Consider the following 22721-nt stretch of genomic DNA (forward strand, 5'->3'; position numbering starts at 1 on the left):
TTGCAACCGTTCTTTGGAATGTCACGCACTTCAAAAAACGCCTCATAAGGAGACGATTAAGAATATTTCCTCACCCTAAAACGCTTAACGTAATCATTTGTTGGAGGAGAACCAAGCTGGCCTAGCAATAAGACTTATACGAGGAGACAAATGTTTCGTAAACACTGCAGGCGTAAACACTGTATGTGTTTGTAGAGGAGGGGAGGGAAGAGATGAACGTACCAAAATACCCTCGAGAGAAACGATCAAGTGTTTGGAGAGGCAGATATAACTGGGTGACGTCTCACGAGAAGAAGTTTACTGTCACAGTTATCTGCGTACATCCCAACGAATTTATGGCAGACTTAGAACAAACAAGATAAACTTTAAGTTATTAACAAAACGTACTTACCTTCATATGATATACATCGCGGGGCTATGTACTGTGGGCTCAGTAAAAATTGCATATGGCGGCTTGAACTAAGGAAAATTGTTATATTTTACATCTTTGAGTTACAAATCATCCCACTACCTTAGAAATGCCTCTCTCCGAGATGATTGCTTCTTTAGGAAGCAATCAGTACTTTTCAGCCGGATTTGGACTAGTTGGCGTGGGTGCAGGGCTTGCAGTGTTACGAAAGGGAGGTCAGTTTGCTTTCACTGCCTTCCGACGATACGCGATCATTACTCTTGAAGTTCCAAGCAAAGACAAGAGTTACCACTGGGTTCTACAGTGGATCGCCGCTCAGGGTCAAAGAGCCCAGCATCTCAGTGTAGAGACAACTTTTCAACAACACGAAACAGGGAAAATAAACACGCGATTCGACTTCTCGCCTTGTCCTGGGGTTCATTTCTTCAAGTACAAAAACAGCTTCGTTCGTGTAGAGCGATCACGAGAGAAGATGGTCGATCTAACCACGGGGGCGCCATGGGAGACTGTAACACTTACATCTCTTGCGACAAACAAACAGTTGTTTTTCGATATCTTGAGCGAGGCAAGGCAAATGGCACTTGAAAAACAAGAAGGAAAAACTGTTATGTACACAGCGATGGGTGCCGACTGGAGACAGTTTGGTTTTCCGAGGAGAAAGAGACCGCTGGATTCTGTGATTCTGGATGATGGTGTCTCTCAGAAAATTTTGGCTGATGTTAAAGAATTCATTGCATCTGCCAAGTGGTACATAGACAGAGGTATTGTCTTGGTGATAAACTTAGTACGTTGAGGACTAAGAACATTCCCAGTTTACAAATATAACAATGCTGATTCCTTACAGTAAACAGGCTTGCTTGCTGCTAGTTTTATACTGTTTCCTTGTGGGGCAGTACATCAGTACGGTTTCATTAGTCTGTATTATGCAAATGTTATGTTCCGATAAGAGATGGGAGAGGGAGGGGGGTGGGGAATGTGGAAGTGTGGAGGCATGATGGCTTGCTGACTGAACTTAAGGTTTAGAAGTAGGAGTCAAGTGCCAGCAGGTTGATTGTCTTGTGTTTTTTAGGCAAGATAATTAAGTCTCACATTATACCTCTCTCCACCTATGAGCTTAAAACTGTCAAGAAATCCTAAAGTAGAATAAGTTCTGGCATTGAAGGTTACTGGACTTGAAAACTATGCCTCTCACTGTTAACAAAAATTGTTTTGGGGACATGTTAATACATGTATTTTTAAAATTTTTTTAGGTATTCCATACCGAAGAGGATATTTGTTGTATGGGCCTCCTGGATGTGGGAAAAGCAGCTTTATGTATGTTGTGCTTTTGAATTATATCATATATATAAAACTATTTCTTGTCTTTAAGTGTACTGTGTAAAAATGCATGCAGCCACAACTTCATGGATTTAACTTGACATGTACATACAACTTTATGTTCAGATTAAATATTTGAAAAAGAACTTAATTTTTGTTATATCTGGCTAAAACGCATCAACACCCCAGAGTCAAAGTTGTAATATTTAAATAAATGTTAATAGAGGTAACTTGTTGTGAATTACATGTATGTTCTTCATACATGTAATAGGTTAATTTAGGTTTTTTTTTGTGCACCGTCGAGACGGCCCTTAACTTAAAGTGCTGCAACTTAGTTTTCATGTTTGATTTCTACCAGCTTTCCTAACCATCACCTCTACTGACTAAGATCATCATAATTTTTTTTTTTTGCCCAAAACATGGGGAATTGTCGAGGGAGCCAAATGTAAAAATTTTGCTCCAGCATTAAAGCATGTTGAATTTATCTGGCAAGATTGCAGTACATACAAATGTAATTGTGCAAAATCTTAAAGATTGGCCTGCTAAGATTTTAGTCATTGAGGCTGCAAATCTAGACTAAATGGTGTTACTCTTTTCCCCATTCTGTGGGCCTTGGCTTTGATCTTTAACCCTTTACACCCTAACATCAGTTGACATATTCTCCATACTGTTCTTGATACATTTCCCAAAGTGCTGACAAGGAGAATTTGTTTAACAATCTAGAGCTTATATCAGTTGTGATCATTTCCTTTTCTCTTGTGACCTTTATCTGTGATTTTGGGGGTGATGTTGTGAGGAGAAATCAGATGCTAGTCACTCACAGAGGTGAAAGGGTTAATGAATCAGGTCCCTGGATTTTTTCTTTTCATTCTATATTTTATGTAAAACTTCTCCTGGTGAAGCATCTGAACAAGTTATGGAAACAACTGTACTGTTCTCATGTATTTTTACCAACAGTTCATTGTTGCTCTGTTTCTGTAATAACTGAAATAATCATCAGCCAATTAATGTAACATTTTTTCAACTATCAGACAAGCACTAGCAGGAGCTCTGGACTACAGCATATGTGTCATGAACTTAAGTGATCGCAGTCTGTCAGATGACCGCCTAAACCATTTAATGAGTGTAGCACCCCAGCAAAGTATTATTCTGTTAGAGGATATTGATGCTGCCTTTGTAAAGAGAACTGATGAGAAGGAAGAAGGGAGAGCAAGTGGTTACGTAAACAGGGTATGGAAAAGATTGCGCTGATTTTCCTGAAAATCTTATGTAAGGGGTTCTGTAAAGTATTACGAGTGTGAGCTATGCTTGCACAAACACTCAATGATGGGTTATTGCATGAAGATGACTGTTGCTGTGGACTAAATTTTGGTAAGATTTTTTTGACTTATTCCTTTGACCCAATGTTTATAACCTCTTCTGTAAAAAAAGAAATCAGTTTCCTTAAATGACAAGGTTTATTGAAACATTGGAGCACTGGTACCAAAGGTCTGCCAATAATTGTCCTTCTGACAGCCACACTGTTCATTTCTTTATAAATTTTTCAAGAGAATTGTACATATTAATTTTATCAAAGGGTAAATCTTAAGCTGATGAGTTTGTTTAACCTGCAGGTAATAGAGTTGTGAGCATTAGTTGCATAGCAATTTCAGGGGGTTTAAATATTTATTTTAAAACTTTTTAAGGGTCTGGATTTTTTCACATACTCTTCTTGTAAACATCTGGAATATTTTGGCGTTTAAAGAAACTTCAACCTCTTTCTGTGAACCGATGTTTGGGAGAGGGATGATCTGAGTTACTTTTCCTTGTTAACTTTTCTTCAGGTGACTTTTAGTGGTCTTCTGAACACCTTGGATGGCGTGGCATCATCTGAAGAACGCATTGTTTTCATGACTACTAATCACCTGGACAGGCTTGATCCAGCCCTCATACGACCAGGCAGGGTGGATGTCAAACAGGAGATTGGCCTCGCTTCCAAATCTCAGTTACAAAAGATGTACACTCGCTTTTATCCCGACCAGATTCCTTCTTGCGCAGAGGAGTTCGCGGACAAAGTATTTAGATTGAAGCAGGGAAGAAGCATCGCGCAGATACAAGGACACTTTATGCTATTCAAAAACGACCCTCTAGGTGCCATAGAAAATATCGAAATTCTTAGAAACTAGTTCACGTTTCTGTGCTTGATTAAAATGAATTACATTATTTGCAGTGTTTAACATTTGTTTGTGTAGAGAGTTGCCTGGAAAAGAAAACGATAGTCTGAGGATGATAATGGTTACATCTCACTGTTCAAATCTAAAATTTTAGTCTCTCGAATGTAGTAACACCTGGTTGTATTAAACCCTGTAAGTTTGCCGATGCAAGGGTGCTTGCGCGGATGCTGGAATGAATTTCCATTGTGGTCTAAATTTTGTGGATTTAATTTACCGTCGTTGGCTGAAAAAACGTATATAGCAATTTATTACAATCGAAGCTGTCTTCACAGACTATCTGGTAAGCTTACAGCTCTGCTTACCGTCGCCTCTACAAGATCCCATTAGAATTCTCGTACAAGCTATGTACTGACTCATCCTCGAGGCTTGAAAGTGGAGGTGCACATGCGCGTTGCACAAGTGACGCAGAATTTTTGCGTCCGTTTCTTTCCTCTCTTTTTTCCTTACTTAACCGCACACAGTTGGAGAAGTCAATTTCTTGAGGTACATACACAAGTCACAAATCTTTGAGGTCTAGACGGAAAAGATTTCTCCGTTTTACTAGGAGGACGGGAAAGGTTCTTTGCGTTGTCAGAGTGAAAACGCATTTTTCATCCGTCTTAGGGTGAAAGAAACCTTAGATTGAAAGGTTAACAATCATATGGCCGGCCAGCCGTTAAATGAAGTGAACAATAGTTTTTTTTTTAATAATACTGCTTGTGGTCACCCAAGAGAAACGTTCTCGTAAGCAAAAACTTCCCGTTACGCCGAGTATTCTATTGCTGTGTGTCCGTTTAATTGAGATGCTTTGCGTTGGTTCATTTATCTCGCCATGTCGTATTGATTAAACATCACGTTGAATTATTAACATTAAGGTCACAGTTGTGGTAATCTTTGCACGTGCGCATCAAATTGTCTCGCATACACCCACGGTAGGTTCGACCAACATTCCATCTGTGTACATTCAAGCCTTAGGGATAAGATATCTTAAAAGTTAACTTAGTTAACCTTCTACCTTGACTTCATTTTTAACATAGCTTTAGTATGCGTTGTTGAAACATTTTAAGCGGCACTTTCGTCTGGCGTCAATGTCAATTACAGTTGTAAACATTTCCCAAAACTTTGCCTCACTTTTGATAGTAAAACTCCACTTATAGAAGAACGGCTGTGAGAAGTATATTTGTATAAAAAAATAAATAAATACAAAAATGAATCGAAAAATCAAATCATGCACTGTTAATCCTGCGGTTATTTCGGTACCTTTAAACAGAAGTCAGAAATAAAGCGACAGAAGGTGCCAGAGAGCCGTAGGCTTAAAGGTGTATATTGTTTAATAACGCCTCCTAAGTTTCTTTTATATTGGTTTAGCTAATTTCTTGGCCTAACATGTACACGAGCTTTATCGACGGTCGCGCTTCACAGCACATTCATTACCCTCTTAGTTTAATTTGTCTGTTTGTCAGCCCGTTTATCAGTAGTAATCATAACGAGGGTTTTCGTAAAACAGTTGTTACGAGCTTCGCAACGAATCTAGGGGTATTTTGCATCTATACTTGCCCTCGCATCTATAATTGGCAATGAATGTAATTTGTCCCTCCTCTTCCCTCCTACATTGAAAAAAACACCCTCAGTGAACATTCGTCAACTGACCTAATTTTAAACATGGCAAACACCCGCAAATATAAATACGAGAGTAGAGTACAAAGGTTAACAAACAGAAAAACTGTGCGTTTTTCATCTATGCGAGAAATTGGTCTTGGTACGTTGGAATTACAAAGGCCGGTCGGAAATTACAATTACAGCTTGAAAGGGATCTAAAGTCAAGATCAAAACAGTTCTTCTTTTCTGATGAGATCCAGTAATGAATACTTCAAAAAGAGTAGTCACATCAAGTGGTCATCGAATCAAATACAGTTGATCGTCCTGAGAATTATTAATTGTTGGAAGAACCAATTGTCTTCTGCCAACCAAAACGAAACGAAAGTCTTCATTGCGTAACGATTCCATCTGGTCCGATCATTATTAGATTAGTGTATCTTTACTGTAAACTGATGCAATTTTCGCAAATAAGTTGGTTAATATGTCACAAAGTGTCTTTCAAATTCAACCCTCAAAGTTTTTTCCCATTATATCACAAACTTAACTTAATATTCTGTTTTGTCATGTATCAAGAGATACTTTTTCAGCAGAACAATGGCATTTGAGACAAATTCAAGAAGTTCTTTAAAAAAAACTAGAATTTGCTTAATATTAGGCATTTGTTTATAAATTCCAATATCGCAATAACCTCAGATACAGTGCCAGATGTAAAGTCACGATAGAGTTAAAGCTACAAAGATTCAACTCAATGAGGTATGTAAGAAAAAAAAAACAAGGATTAAAGGGTCAAAGAATACAAGGAAACTTATTTACTCTGATGGTATTCCCATACTACTTTGTGAAACAAGTTTGGGAGAGGTTGCCAACTATTATGAAATGAAATCACTTTGTCGATAATTGACATAAATCGTTCGAGCAATTTAGTCAATGAGCCATGAAAAACTGACCTATATCTCTCACTAGATATTTTCAAGGAAATGTATTTGCCGAAAAGTGATAACATTATTTTTTAATATAGACGTAGAATTTGATTTTCTAGTCTATTTGGTGCCTATCAAATTGCCAGTTTTTTCGGTGGCGGTGACGTCAAAACAGTGAAATTAAAGACTCAAGCAATCAATATGACGGTAAAACAATAGTAAATATGTAATAAAAAATTTTTTTAAAAGAACTGCAAAAAGCACGTTTGCAGTTTTTCTAGACATTAACAACTGACGTACACGTATTTTAAAACTTTCATTTAGATTGATAACCCTGTCCCTTTAGGTGGTTATCAAATCAAGACATCAAGCAAACAATAAATACCCCAAATCAAACGATAACACTGGTTGCCACGGCTTGGAAAATATACCCCATGACGTGGTCTAATTTTCTTAAACCAACGCATTGCTGACTACTGAATTACTAAACTCATATTTTGCAATATTATACACCTGCTGAGATTAATCTGCTATGAAACAGCTTTACCTCTTGGTAGAGTTCATTTGTTTGTTTTTATTTTGTGAGTACATCTTTAGTGGAATAAGAAAAAATGTTCCTTTAAAATAAATTAATCAGAGTAATACTTAGATGAAAGAAACTTATTTGACAGCTGTAAATTTAACTTCATTATATGACCACTGGTAGGAAAAAAATAAAAACAAAAATGTATTGGCTGCGTCAGGTTTCTTTAATGACCACTGGTAAGGAAAAAAAGAAACCAAAAATGTATTGGCTGAGTCAGGTTTCTCTACAGAGCTCGCTTATGCTGATTTTGCATCTCTTTAAATCTTTCGTCATTAACGTTTCTCGCCCTTCAGCACAAGTAAGCCAACTGAAGGCGCCTTTGTGCTCATATCATGAAGAAACATCCTGTTTATTAGTTGTCATTTGTACCGTTTCTCCAACTTCCTCAGCGAAAATTGTTTTAACAACTTCCTTCCTGGATTTTTGTCAAATTCAACTTTTGACTTAAGCCCAATTATGCACACAGAAAAAAAAAATTAGAAAATTTATGACACAGGATCAAGATATTTTTGTCCAGAAAAAAATTTTTTCCACAACTCTGAACAGTGTTTTTCACTGTGACGAAAGAGTACAATAAACAAAGTATTGGACCCTTGATATGAACTCTTGATTCAAGAAACCAGTACTTAATGATCATCTCATTACTCAGAGGATATTAGCTGCCAAATCATTTATGTGTCCCTAATAATTAGTGAGAGCAGTGTATTGTGCTTTGGCTGCACAAATGATAATGAGCAAAAAGCAGATGTTTAAAAGGACAGAAGGTGGGAAGCTCTTTCATACCAGATAGGTTCTCAAAAACCACGATTTGATTTGCTTGGAGGTCAATCAAACATTTTCAATTCAAGTCCAGCTACAAGGATAAGGTAAATGGATTTTCTTATTTGAAGTCATGTACAATAATGAAAAATGAAACCTATCCTACTTCGCCTTGCTTGTTCCCAATGAATGCTTAATGTTTTCGAAGCAATTTTTGAGCCTATGGTTGCTGATAACAAACTTGATTCGTTTGTCTTGAAATTACAATGGAGCATACTGTTTTATAATTGGCATCGATAAATTACCTTTTTCGAGGTAGGTTCCTACGGTTTATTTAGCCTTGATCAGGGTGTTTGTCCCATTTTTTCGTAACTCTACCGTTTTTCTTTGCAAAAGAGACCGAAATCAGTACCGCGCGAAAATTGTTCGCATCTTTTAGCCTACTTCTTTGTAAAGTTGTTCAATATTTTGTCAACGCAATCAGCTAAAAAAAGGATCCGAACTATTTACTCAGTAATGGAATGCAAGATTATGTCTATTCGAGTACTCACATATCATTCTCTCTCTTGAAGTTTTTTGTGTGCTAAGTGGGAGCAGATTTGAGAAGAATCTTCACTTAAACTTGACAATGATAAACACTTGTCATGAAAAACCTCACCGTCTCGCTGCTCATACTATTTCAGGGCAGCCTAACTCTTGGATGTTTTTTTTTTCTTCCATAGATACATAAGCAGTGAAAGCACTGAAACAGCTAGAAATGTTGACATTAAGGTATTGGTAGCTAATTTTTAAACTTAAACCTATCTATTTTGGGACTGCCTTTTAAATATGATTTTTTTTTAATACTTGGTTACTTGTAAGAACCATACACCCTTGAGGTGCAATCAAATATGAGATTTAATTCTTGGATTCCATGAATTTGGTGAATTAAAATTGCAGTGAGGCTGCGACATAAGTATTAATTAAAATTGTTAAAAACTCATAGCTTCCTTTTGTTTCGATTAACGATTCTCTCAATCTTGTAGCCTTCTCTTAGTGCTGGGGGTATGTCTCTTCCAAAGCGGGCCTTCCGTTGGTGGAACACCTGACAATTCCGATACATTTTTAAGGGTTGACCGCATGTGTCAACCGATACCTCTGTACCTTCGTCTAAACTGTATCAGGCGCCGTTACCGCACGTTCGACGGGACATGCAACAATCTGTGCAACATAACCGAGGGCTCTGCCGAGACTGGATTCGACCGCTTCCTCCCACCAGCCTTTCAGAACGGAGATGGACCTAGACTCATGTCTTCATCTGGTGCTCCACTGAAGAACACGCGAACAATCAGTAAAAACGTGTTCAAGAGTACGTCTGAAGATGTAGGTGGAAAACCTCCACCTTTCACTCACGTGACCATGACGTGGGGTCAATTTATAGATCATGACATCACGTTAACTGAGTCCAACGAGACTGCGGGATGCGGGACCAACAACGAACAATGTCCCACCAACATTCCCGGATGTATAAGCATACCGATCTCACAGAACAACCCCGATGATCGACTGGCAAACAATGTAACTGCACAATGCATTCCCCTATCACGATCAGCATTGAGGGATCGTGAACAGGTGAGAGATTCCTGCAGTCTTAAGCGTCATTTTCATCCGCATTGCAGTTAACATTTATCTTTTATAAACAAACGAATCCAGTGAGAAAAGTTATATTTTCTTATGTGACATAACAATGCGGGGCAGGAGAGAGAAAAGTTTGATGAAACTTTGAATTTATGCGCAACTTTGAAGAAACGAAAAGAATTTCAGTTGAGCACATAACGCGAAGTACAAATAGAATTGGAGGTCCCAGTATTGATCAATCACGGGGGAAGTGCTACCCTTTGAAATAAACACTACTTCGATTTAGCAAAAGAAACCGACAAAATACTCGTTCGTTCTTTTTCAGGTTAACTTAGTTTCATCCTACATTGATGCTTCGATGGTTTATGGAGCTAATTGTGAAGAGGCAGAGAGCCTCCGTGACAAAATAGCAAATACTGGAGCTTTACGCGTTCTACCACTGCCAGTGAGACGCTCCGACAGGATGCCAATTTTACCTGAAGCTAGCCCAGAATCCTTTTGTAAATCACCGAGGCCTGCAGTGAGGCCTTGTTTCCTAGCTGGTGATTTTAGGAGAGTCAATGAAAATCCCGGTAAGAATTTGTGTGGGACAATATATCTCCAGCTATCCATCAGGAGGACGTCTCTCTTATTTACACAAATTCTGTTGTGGTCGTAAGCGAGACTGAATAGATATTTGCCAATAAGCATAGGGATAAAAACAGAGAATCTTTTAAGCTTGTATCTCTTATATGCATGCAACTTTTAATTCCCCATCTTCAGTAATCGTTTTTATTAAGGAACACAACAACCCCGTAAATATTATGAATTCAGTTTGAACGAAGAGAGTAACACCTAGCTCATGAAAAATCAAATAATCATGAAGGGCAAAGTTTAACAGAAAATAACTAAATCCCGTTCTCTTTTCCTTATATTTCAGCGCTTATGGTAATGCACACCCTTTTTGTGCGTGAACATAATCGCATTGCACAGTTCCTTCATTATCTGAATCCAATATGGCAGGATGAAAAGCTTTTTCAGGAGGCACGAAAAATAGTGATTGGTCAAATACAGCACATTACATACAACGAATGGCTTCCTGTTCTGTTTCCTTCTAAAAAATTGGTGAGGATCGATTTATTTATGAAATGCATGATACTTTATGATACTTCGCGTTTTTCACCTGCTGCACCGATTGCTTCGATTAAAGTCAGTGATCATTACGTTAAGCCAACTAGTGTTGTCACAGACCTTGGAGTCACACTTGATTCACACCTCACACCTGTCGCGTTCGTTTCATTCTATTGGCAGAATCAGAAATTATCTTTCGCAAGCGGATACTGGGCGCAATGTTCATGCCTTCGTTTCATCGAAATTGGATTATTGTAATGGTTTGCTCTATGGAATTCCCTCCAGTGAAATTGAGATACCACGGCAAGATTAACTGTGTGCATGAAGAGGACTGATCACATTACTCCTGTTTTAAAAATTTTTGCACTGGCTTAATGTTAATGACAGAATAATTTTTAAGTTACTTTCGATTACGTACATATCTTTTAATGGCCTTGCCCCGGTGTATATTAATGAACTGTTTCATCATTACACTCCCTGTCGCTCTCTTTCTTTCTAGAGATTCCAACCTTCTAGTTATCCTTAAGACTACCCCTAAGACTACTACAGTTACTAACGGAGATAGATCTTTTGAGGCAATTGTTCCGAAGTTATGGAATCAGCTACCGCTTGCCATTAGACAAATTAACTGTTGATAGTTTTAAAAAGGCGTTGGAAACGTACCTGTTTCATGAGAGCTCTTTTTTTTAGTTGTAAAAAGCATCGAGACATTTATATGTAGAATGCGGTTTTTAAGAACTCTAATTATTATTATTGATTTATCCAAAATGTTCTACTGGACAATTCGATTAAGAGCTTGAGTTTCAATCGCGTGATTATTTATGGAAATCGAGAACGAATGGTTTAATTGTTTTGGCATAAAACTACTTGTCGTTCACAACTTAACAACAAGGAAGGCGCATGTTTTTATTGATAGTCAATGATAGACTATTTAGTTTACTCACTACCTATCAAAGAATAGATAGTGAGTTGCGAAGCCAATATATAAGCTATAAGACTACTACGTCCCCCTTATGCTTCCAGTGTTACTGCAAGAGTACATCGGTTCACCTCCTGGCCTCGTCTGCATCATTTCAACGTCGTTCTTCACAAAATGCACTGAGAAGAAACTAGAGAGTACCAATTTGAAATAACATTCTGTTGCAACAATTATCTACACATATTCACTGTGGATTGAATTACGCTCTGTTCTAACGTGTAGAACCTTACTGCTGTATAGGTCAGGGCGAGCAGTTGACTCCAAGACTTGATTAGGATAAAAGCAACGTGGGCGCTATTGCGCTTGGAGCTGATTTAGTTGGAACTAAATTCTTAATATTCTGCCTGTCATCCAGGATATTTAAATTTTCCAAGTCATCAACTCTTATCTTCATCTCGTAAATTAACTTAGACATGTATTGACTGGGATAACCACACCTCCTTTGAACAAGTGTTAGTACACACAATATCACGAAAAACGGTCAATAATAATACAATTCATAGTGCAAAAGTTACATTTGAAGTTTTAATAATCTATTATTCATCTCATCGTTTATTATATTTATTATGTTACCAAAAGAGAAACGACGAGGGCATTTTACTGGAGTCATCTGGCCGGTTCTTCAGCGGTTACAACCCAAATGTGAGGGCGACAACCTTAAACGCATTTGCAGCAGCGGCTCTCAGGATGGGTCACTCCTTGATTCGACAGACGTTTGGACAGTTCAGTAAAGCATTTGTACGACTGGGAGAGATAAATACCACAACATTTTTCAATCCTGACCCACTTTACACTTTAAGGAACAACGGTATCGACGGAATTTCTCTAGGGTTAATAAAAGAACCATCGCAGAAGTTTGATAGGTAAGGACTCGTAATAATGATAATACTAACGATAAAGGATATCTATGGCGCCATATCCTATAGCTCATGGATCTTTACAACACTTTGCAAGGGACTTTGGCCAGATTGCATTAAAAAGTTTACAATTTTTTGAAGGAAATTTTTGTAGATGCCCCAAATTTCGGAACAAAGGCCAAACCACAACAACAGCAGTCACATTCCCTTAAAAAGAAAATTGATTGTCTTTGCTCTAAGTTCAGCTTCCATATCGTTGTCTTCGGGTCATTCAACCAGCATACGTTGTCTTGTCCAACGTATATCAGGAGATCCTTATCCATCAATCACACGACTTAATAATACTTCCCATGGAGAAGGGAGTGGGATCTAAAACTCAAGTTCGATTACAGTACCTCACCTATTGGTTCCATTTCTTGCTCTATAGGTTTTTCACTGTACTTTCCTATTTATTTTTTAACCTCCACTAAACCGATACCTAAAATCCAAACACCTCTTGGACTCAGTGAACGAATCGTGGGGATGTACCACGTCAGTTTAACCTCCTTAAACCAAATTCCTTGGTTTTATATAAACAGTTATTGCTTTGTTTCCTCACGTAGGAACTTCGTGGAAGCTGTACGCGAAAGTCTCGTAATAGAAGGACCAACCATCGAGGGTTTTGTGGGAGACCTTATGGCAATCAACATCCAACGTGGTCGTGACCACGCCCTACCACCTTACATAGAATTCAGACGAGCTTGTGACTTGGATAAAAACTTAACCGGTGGCCTTGTCACAGATTTTTCACAGCTAACCAACATTGACCCCGCGCAACTGGGTAAGATTAAAGAGTCTTATGACCATCCTGCAGACATAGACTTGTATGTGGGAGGAGTCAGCGAGAGGCCACAGAAAGGGTCTATATTTGGGGAAACGTTCTCTTGTCTGATTGCTCGAAGTTTCAAAAGATACCGATTTGGAGATCGTTTTTGGTACGAAAGACGTGATTCTTACACAGGATTCACAAGCAGGCAACTGGATTCTATCAGAAGAGGTAGTTCCCTTGCAAGAATCATCTGTGATAATTCAGATTCTGTGAAGGAACTTCAAAGGCGTGTATTTGAAAGCAGCACAGTAAAGGTTCACTGTGATGACATTCCATCCATCAACTTGAACTTGTGGAGAGAGGGTAAGTGGCCGGTTATGCATACCTCTTAAAATAATCAGTTTTATTCAGGCATTTATCTCCTCCAATCCGAGTTGATGTGAAATTTTAGATGAAAAAAAAGTTCGCAGGTAACACTACCAAATGCATTCAGATACGACACCCAGATGCCTGTTAAGTGGTAAATATAACTCATTTAGTAGCAAATGTTTTTTCTCAATAAACGACATTTAAACTTCGGCGTACCTTGATGAACTAATCTATCTGCCAAAAAGTGGTCACCATCCTGTTCGTAAGGTAAAGATAAGTTAGAGTGTCTATAAACCGAAACTGATGTAATCACAGCGGCCAGCCAATCAGAGCATAGAAATATCACAAGGAGCCAATGAAAATTCAAAGAAGCGACAAACAAACTTTTTCACGGTCGGATTTAGTTTAGCATCTGTTTCTTAGAGCGGGTCTGGAGAGAATTTTTTGAGCCAATAAAAGAGCGAAGTAAAGCTAAGCCAATGCAATAGCGCATTACTTTCGACACTACATTGATGATTGTCTTAAGAGTGCAAATTTTAGCCAAAAAAAACTCCCGCTTGAGCATAACACTTATTTGTTTCGAAATTCTCAGTGCACAGGGCCATCTAACATGTGCTGAAATAAACTGGTTCACAAACTATTTCCACAAAGTTCCAAGAACTTCGTTGGAAAAAAAAGAGAACTTCACATAATTAACGGTTGAACAGATATAATACAAGATGGAAAACAACACAAATCAAGATAGGAGAAGAAAATTAATCATTTGCTCCTACTTATTTTGTTTCCTTTCTCTAGATCCGGGAATGGAGGATGAAAATCCATCAGCAGAATGCGAAGCTTGCACTGAGTCCATAAAAGAGGGCCAGGTGATGGGGCCAGATGACGCAATGTCCACGGGGGCGGTCTCTGTTACAACTTAAATCTTAGGATCATGTCTTTTTTTCGGTGTTACGATGTGTTAAGCATTTCATGGCGCATTGAAACAAATTTTCCTTGAGTGTGTTGAACCTTTCATTCCCTTTAGTCAACTATTAATAATTTTAGCTAAAAATATCACCATTACGCCACAGACAGGTGATGAGACCAACGAAGATATCAGGTAATAGTCTGGTTTAAGACTAAGTCGAGTCCTTACCAATGACGGAAAGGGGACTTTAAGGAGAATTAGTATTTAGATCTAAGAAGTGAAAAGTCACAATGAAAGAAGATTTGAACATTCGACGGCAACGTTGGTTTTCGAGATTTCCCATTTATTCTTTATTCTTGTAAGTACGTTCAGACACTGGCAAATGATTGCAGAGTCTTCGATAATCAATAAAATATTTTCAAAGTTAATTTTATCGAGGCACTGTGTGACTTAAGTCTATTTAGGAATTAATGTTGAAGGCGAAATGACCAGGGGCACCTTGAGCGATAGCGCTTCGAACTTTTCCTTATTTTGCTTCTGGAATAAAGATGTTTCTGACGGTTTCTTCATAACAGAAGCTCTCAGATGAGCCACTTTTCATCGACCTTTTCGACAACGGTTCGTTTTGTTGGGAAACTTCCCGTGGATTGGGGGGCTAAAGATGCAACTCATTCGTCAAGAACACTGATAATTAAATTCATTGTCTCATTACCTAATTAAGACTCATTACGAACTAAAGCCACCCTTAAATTGGCATTCAACCATTTGGCTAGAGTTTTCGTTTCCCGCGCGTTCGGGTAAAGATGAAATACATTTGCCCTAAAGCAGGTTTTCTTCGTGACCATTTAGAAAACAAAGTGCGTCAATGCAAAAGCAAATATTGCTCGCGTATTGATTTCTGGTGAATCGTGAACTCACGTCAATTTATATCTCATGAGGTATTTAAAATGAAAACAGCTAAGTTCAGCTGACACCGAAAAAATTTATCAGCATACGACGTCAATAGTATCTTTCGATGTTATGTGAAGGTGGACTTTGCTCGTAACGTATAATTTTGAAGCGATGGTTTCATTATGTTTTGGATATTAACCATGCAAAGACAATACAGATTACTTGACTGTTAAAACAAAAAGTTGAAAGGTAGAAGGTAAACGGTTCACTGCCAAATTGCGAGTACTTTTCGTGAACAATGATGTCGACGGCTTAAAAAGTTAGTGAAATACTTGGTGGCTGTGCAGCATGACGTGTATCAAACTACTCACTGTTAACGTCTTTTGAAAGACCTTAAATTTTCAACTTTGCGAAATAAACATGCCCCATTCGCTTTCGCACCTTAGCCGTGTTACAATGACTCTTCAGATTTATCGTATTTCATATCACATATCGCAGGGAGGAAAAATTGAAGAAATTCATATGACTGATGAGGGGAACAGGGGCCGGTTCAAAATTTGCATTTTGCAAAGATTTATCCATAATTGTTTGCGTAATATCATATGAATACTTTCGTCAAAATAGTTCAGATTGTAACAGATGGCAAGATTGCGAAGTTTTTAATTAGCATTTCAACTTTACAGCAAGAAGTAAATACTACGTTTGCTTCTAGGGAAACATTTCTTTTCCAAATACCGGTTTCTACAATTAAGCTGATTACATTTCTTGAGTTTTTTTTGTGGCAAAGGTTAATTCCAAGATATTTTGTGCAGTTATCCAAGAATTGATTCTAAATGAAATGAAGTCAGTAGCAGAAATAGATGTCAAACAAATACAAATAGACAAAGGTATTCTTCGATGACGAGATTGTGAGTGCTGATAAATGCAGAATTGCGTCACTTTTTCCGAAACAAAACTATGAGCATCCAAAGAATGTGAACACTTCAATACTTTCTTTGGGCAAACGGCATCAACATTTGGCAGATAATTCCATGACGCTAGCACCACAAGTATTACTTTTCCATTGAATAGACCTGCCTCGTCACACACCGGAAGCCAAATAAGTTGAGCAAAAACTACCGCATTCTTTAAATACAACAGTGACTACAGTATTTTAACGTTAAAAATCCTAAATTCTGGATTTCTCTGTTATTTATTACATAATTGTCAGCAGGCAATAATGCGCCGTAAGTAAGGAAGTTAGGCCATTTATCGTAAACTACCACAGCAAACCTACCACCTAAAAGATTCACATCACTGATTTGGCTTGGATTCTAACTAAAAAGTTTCACTCTTTGGAGGCAAAGGTATTAATTTCATTCTTTCTCACAGATCATTTTTTAATTTATTATTATTTTCCAATTACTTACCAACGATTTTTTAATTTCTTGAATGCCCTTATGGCTATTTCAACAGCCACTGACTGGTTGTTTGTCCTCTTATAGCTTCCCTTGGCTGTTCATAAACTGTTACGTTCCAAAACAGGGAACGCAAACATAGTTTGATGACACAAACCATCGTGGTTGGTTTTTCAAAGATAACGAGAAATGAATTTATGTTTACCCTGAAGATATCTGTTCCCTGTATCATCTACAACCTATTAATCGCAAATGCGTAGTCGATTCCTCTACTTTTGCACCTATCTGGGACCAAGACTTTGTTTAGCCAGTGTTGTATGTTAGTAAATATCAACCTGTACACTTTATGCACTTTTTGAGAAAAGAGATTATATCAGTTAACTACTATTCAAGCCTGAGAAATGCTTGTTTCAAAAGGCGAGTAGAAAAGTGTTGGTTAACGATACATGAGTAGGCGAAACCTTCCCCTTTTCAATGAACGTCATATAATCATGCCCATCACCAGCCTATATAGCGATTTTCGGTCAAATTACCTAAAAGTGATGCAGGATTGTTTTAGTTCAACTTGACTTCGCTGTCTTGTTCAAATGTGGGCTAAGAACCCATTTCCATAACTAAAGAAATATCTTAAACATTTGCCACTGGCATGAAACCATAAAAAGCGTGATTCCTTCCCACGGGTTCTAACCACACTTTGCTCCGATCTCGCGGTGTCATACTCTATTAGCTGCGCCACCGGGAATGGGAAAGAGTTGGCGTACTTGGCCTAAGATTACGTTTGTATGTTTACAGTTATCAAATTAAAGTACTATTTGTTCTTTTCTTAAACCAGAAGTGTACATGGAAGATGAAGCTTATGATGTACAGACTAATCAAGAACACGACTGCATGAGACATATTCAAACTAAACCGATTTTTAAAGTTTCCAACTGTTTTTTCAGGACTTTAAAAGAGCTGCTTCGCAAAGATGATTAAGCGAAATTTTATTCAGGACAATGTTATTCGACATTGTTTCAAACAACTGCACTGAACAGTGCGTAAATATTCAAGACTATTTGTAATGGAGTAAAATCTACCATTTCTTTTCCGAACAGTGACGTACATAAACCGAAGTAAGCATTTGAAAGAAAAATGATGCAAATATAAGTCAAAAATAAGGTAAAATTAAAGGCAAAAGGCCATGAAATGTTGGGGAAAGAGGAGACATCAAAAGAAAGAGGCGTTGCGGATCTTAAATGCAGACGCGTCGACAAAGAAGTTTACTCATCATTAATAAAAATACTGAAGACAGCAAAAAGGTAACATGTTTTGCATTATAAATCGTCCCAGGATTGGTTCGCTTTTTTTTAACGCTAACATTTGCTGAAGCTAAATAAACAAATACAGGAAAACGTACGCGAAACTTAGGCTGGGTGGTCAAATGAATTGTTTTTTTATCACTTGAACCCTTCCCTGCAAGCTTCCCATCAGTAATTAACGGGAGTGCATGAGAAAAAACCTTACAGCCGTACTCTGAACGTTGATCTATGGCTAGATTGTTTCTTTATGTTACTGCAAAGACATAAGACGACTGTTTTAAGACTATTTAATTCAGTATCAAAGGTATAAAATCACTAAAAAGGTCCACTTTTTCCAAGCTGGAGGGTTTGGCTTACAAATACACGAGCAACACTACAAATCATCATTGATAGACTTGAGTGTCTAAGATCAACCAGAAAATTCCAAACAGTGGGAAAGCAATATCACCCTCTTCGTTTTGCTCAACGGTTATCAGAAATGCAATATTTCCTTTCAGTGCATCGTTTAACTTCAAGGGCCTTGACACTACGGCAATCTATTTCTTACGGAGTATCAATGTTAAATTTTCTTTGAATTCGAGCGGAAGTGGTCACAAAAATTATTCTAAAAAAGCTTTAGGTCTCAATTTAAATCGTTTATTAAGTTTTCGAAACAAGTTTGGGCCAAAGCTTTCGACTGTAAGCGACAAATAAGATTTGGTTTAGTTAAACAGAGGAGTGGAATTTCGGAGGTTTACTCCACTGAGTATAACTGAATATGTTAAAAGTTATCCCGTTACAATATCCGGCCTTGGAACAGTTTCAAAAGACCCAAATATACTTTGCGTGGTTATGTTCTGACACACCTGACCGCTTAAGGTACAATATTGTTAACTCGTTATTTTTAGCTTTGATGAAAGCACGACAGAACAGATCACACATTTTGAACGCCATGAAGACAACGATCTAGATGAAGAGGCATCTTCGTGTATGTCTACTATTGTCTAGGCATCCTCACATGCTTGCAAACCTGTTACGAAAATGTTTTGAAAAGCATCCTTGGTGAGAGGGAAAGAGTGATCTTTTTTAAGTTATCAGGAACTAATCAGACGGTAGAAAAAGTCCGATAAACACTGATTGTCAGTCATACATTCAGCATCTAAAACTAAATACTGCCTAAATACTGATGTATGACTGAGAACCAATCCATTGAGGCGGCAGCTAACCATTCCGAAACATAAAAAGCGAAACGACGACCCGTTATTATTCAAACTCATAATCATTGCCTGATGAAGGCCAGTACTATAGATAGTTGGACTCTACAATAAATGGTGACTGCAAAATGTGATACCGACAGTTCATTGCTCATCATCATCACAACTACAATTAACAAACACATATTTTACAGAATCTAATTTCTATGGGACTAAAAAAGATCAGCTCTACATGAAATCGTTAATTTTGTGCGCCTCACTATTCATGACAATCGGTTTTCTAAGGAATGTTTGTAATTCTGTCCACAAGCAAGCCCTTCCTAACTCCATATTTGTATCGCTGTTATTATATCACTTCCTTTCGTTAACTTTTCTTTTTCAGTTCCATTTGATCCACAACTCTCAAAAGAAAACAAGCATAATCTATTTTGAGGTAGCTTAAATGCTTTCTTTACATTTTTCACCACCAATACTTTGTTGGAAAGATGCCCCCAGTTACTTATAAATGGTACTCAAAAATACCCTGTTGTTTCTTCAAGAAGTCGTGGCCAGTTTTTGACCTATAAAGTTATCATGAAAATATTACAGCCTCATAGAAACACCCTTAATTTTGGCCGTATGCGCCTGCAACTCACAGACGGGTTCGCCAACCCCATTTTTCATATTTCTCTTGGGTTGGAACAGGTTTGAAAAAGACTGCAAGTTCAGAGCTACCCGAACTCCCCGAGAAACTATTGTAATTTAAAGCAGTCTAAGAAAAGTAGGTACAACCGGAACAATACGAGCTCCATCAACCATTAGGATGCATTCCAAGTCAATACGAGATTCTTTTTGTTAGTTTTATTCCAAATATCTTCATATGTTGGATTAATTGGTTTTCTGAAACACAATACAAACTCGCGTATTTTCACATTATTTTTCTCAAGGGAAAAATATAAAAGTTAATACAAAAATTCTAATAAAATATCAAGTGAAATATGCAGTGGGTGGTGTTTGAAAAGAAACCATAGGAACTGAATAACATGGAGGTCAAAACATTGGAGACGAATTGCTTCACTACAAGGTTGCCTGTTTCCCATATGTCAAAAAAAAAATTATTGGTTTGTAACTTTAGACCCAATTAGATTTTGACAAAGGAGAAAAAACACGCATTACCAATTAATTCAAAGCAATTTTCTAATAACATCGAGGGAAGAGCAAGTTACGATCTGATTACAATATTGCTTATTGCTCTTGCACAATCACGTATTGCCCTCAAATGGATATATGAACAGTTGCATGACCACAAAAGTTTACAAAGACTGGCAAGGAAGTCAGAATGGTGGTTTTCTTTAATTAAAAGAGAAAAATCACACCATTTAATTTAAAAAATGACAACTAAAGACATAAATAGTGAGCTAAGTCAGTCTTGATTGATCAGAAAAAGTGCTGAACAACGTCAACGTAGACGGGAAACATACAATACAGAGAAAACCTATATCGTTTTTTTTTGCGATAATGTATCTTAACATACATTTTCACCTGCATGTTGAAGAAAAATCTGAAGTTATTTAATCTGTAAATTAGCCAGTATATCTCACACGACACAAAAGTTTAAGAAAACTGATTTATCTGGCCAATGTTACCATTTGTTAACCAAAAGTGAAATATTACTGGACTTTCAATATGGCGACAAAAGAATTTTTCTTGGGGCTTCCAATTTGTTACAAGTAAGACAGAATTCAGGATAATTCACAAATGAAATTGATTCAACTTGATTCAACTGAAATGCTTACCTTGGCACTCGATCAAGCAACGCGTTCGATGAAACTTTTAGTCTAGTTTATAGGGAGTACACGAGCTACTCAGAAGTTTTTTCCCACACAAGTTTGCTGACACTGGATGAGACAAAACGTTGCTAAACAACTCTTTTTCAAAGCAAAAAATAAACACTAGTTCTCTTGAAACATTTTATCTACCGCAAACGATATTACGTCGAAAAAACCGTCACAAAAATTGACGAAGATAACCTCCGCGTGGGCGTAAATAGTGCGTTTCTTCGCTCTTCTCTATAACGCAGCGCAGCTAACGTGTTTTTTCTTGGATTGGAATGAGCAAAAGTAATCAGTGAATCACCACCTTCTGAGCGAACAAGTCTGATGGTATCTAACTAACTACGTTACAACCCCAAAGTACGTACTTCAGCGATTTCATCTCCACTTTTGATACCCACCAATAATTTTTAGACAGTACGCAAACAAATTTGTGAATTGACGTAAACTATTACCATCATAAAGTGCACATGAATAGAAGTCTTTCCAAAAAGCCAATTTAAACTTCCTGAGGGGCGTATCGCACTAAAAGGTCTTTTAGCCGCAAACTTCCGACATACCCAGTTTTTTAACGGAATGGTGGCCAGTCGCGAGACACATTCTGACGTCACGAGCGACCACATGCTTAAACCTTGTTGCTGTTTCTCGAATTTAACTCCAAAGCTTAACTCTAAGAGTATCTTTCATATCATCGAAACATTCTAAACGTACAAACAATGATGTTGCTGAGCTTGAAAGAGTGTTGGAGTGCTTCTAGCCATTGGATGTTAAGCAAGGAAGGTAAAACTTTATTGCAACAGTTTATAATAGTAAATGAATCAACAATATAAGGTTATCATCGACTGTGCTTTGTGCTGTGCTTCGAGCAGAGTTTATTTGGAACTAATCGCCCACGGACATACTTTTTTTTTCCAGTCGGCTTCGTCGTTCCTATGCATTTCAGTTTACAAAAGTTTTAATCTATCAAGGATTTAGCTGGAGAAGGAATTGATAGGGTAATAGGATGAAGAGAAGATTCAGGTATCGATTGACGAGAAAAGACTTTCAAAACTCTGTGAAAGTCAATCATTCTTTCAGTGAATGATCTAATCCTTACCCTGTGGCCAAAAAGCCTCATGGTAAGGTTTATTATCTGTTATTCCATAGCCATTAAATCACAGAATTCGTTTAGGTGGAACAGGGCGATTCATTTATAGTTTAAAAGATAATCGAATGAGTGTTGAGGGATAAAACTCTGGCCAGACATGCTTAGAGTCACCCAGACGTAAGGAGATTTTTCAAGATGAACTATATCGTTAAATGAAAGTAGAAGCAAACGCTTTGCCATCCGTTGAAAACTAGATGTGTGTACCATATATACGATAAATCACCTGCAATTGCGATAAATGCGAAAAAGCCATCGGAATGATATTTGTTGGCTCGCTACAAGTGTGTGTGTTCAATCAAGAAAAGTTCACCTTTAGATCACATTTGCGCTGGAGTCATTTGGAGGTGATCCTCAACTATCATTTAAAATTACTGAGAGTAACGTCAGGGTTCGTTTTTGGGAAAGCTTAAGGAGCGATTAGGTAAAACGTCACAATTATGCTCTGCTTAAATTTGCAGAACTGAAGTCTGTGAGTTTTGTTTATAATGCTCTACTTAAATTTTGTTAGAAAGGTATAACTGCATGCTCGCAACACGTTAAAGAGTAACCCTAGTT

At 37.6% G+C, this 22721-nt stretch overlaps 2 protein-coding genes across 2 annotated transcripts; both read left to right on the forward strand.

Annotated features, from left to right (window-relative positions):
- The first annotated feature begins 231 nt into the window (after positions 1-231).
- Positions 232-3922, forward strand: LOC131781019 (mitochondrial chaperone BCS1). The gene is made up of 4 exons (XM_059097661.2): positions 232-1170; positions 1660-1723; positions 2758-2956; positions 3550-3922. The coding sequence occupies exons 1-4, from the start codon at positions 519-521 to the stop codon at positions 3889-3891; spliced, it is 1257 nt and encodes a 418-aa protein (XP_058953644.1). The 5' UTR covers positions 232-518; the 3' UTR covers positions 3892-3922.
- Positions 3923-7815: 3893 nt separating this feature from the next.
- Positions 7816-14775, forward strand: LOC131780984 (peroxidasin homolog pxn-2-like). Its single transcript, XM_059097623.2, has 8 exons — positions 7816-7889; positions 8505-8553; positions 8808-9393; positions 9725-9971; positions 10319-10503; positions 12068-12351; positions 12948-13516; positions 14318-14775. Exons 2-8 carry the CDS (start codon positions 8540-8542, stop codon positions 14440-14442), a joined length of 2010 nt encoding a protein of 669 aa, XP_058953606.2. The 5' UTR covers positions 7816-7889; positions 8505-8539; the 3' UTR covers positions 14443-14775.
- The last annotated feature ends 7946 nt before the right edge of the window (positions 14776-22721 follow it).

This window comes from Pocillopora verrucosa, chromosome 2 (genome assembly GCF_036669915.1).
Source record: "Pocillopora verrucosa isolate sample1 chromosome 2, ASM3666991v2, whole genome shotgun sequence".
In the NCBI taxonomy this organism is placed as follows: Eukaryota; Metazoa; Cnidaria; class Anthozoa; order Scleractinia; family Pocilloporidae; genus Pocillopora; species Pocillopora verrucosa.

Bases quoted from the DNA above. Each gene is read 5' to 3' on its own strand.
- LOC131781019 (XM_059097661.2), top strand. From the start codon at position 519: ATGCCTCTCTCCGAGATGATTGCTTCTTTAGGAAGCAATCAGTACTTT. The intron at 1,171-1,659 runs GTATTGTCTTGG...AAATTTTTTTAG, and splicing joins CAAGTGGTACATAGACAGAG to GTATTCCATACCGAAGAGGA. The intron at 1,724-2,757 runs GTATGTTGTGCT...TTCAACTATCAG, and splicing joins TGTGGGAAAAGCAGCTTTAT to ACAAGCACTAGCAGGAGCTC.
- LOC131780984 (XM_059097623.2), top strand. The intron at 9,394-9,724 runs GTGAGAGATTCC...GTTCTTTTTCAG, and splicing joins CATTGAGGGATCGTGAACAG to GTTAACTTAGTTTCATCCTA. The intron at 13,517-14,317 runs GTAAGTGGCCGG...TCCTTTCTCTAG, and splicing joins CTTGAACTTGTGGAGAGAGG to ATCCGGGAATGGAGGATGAA.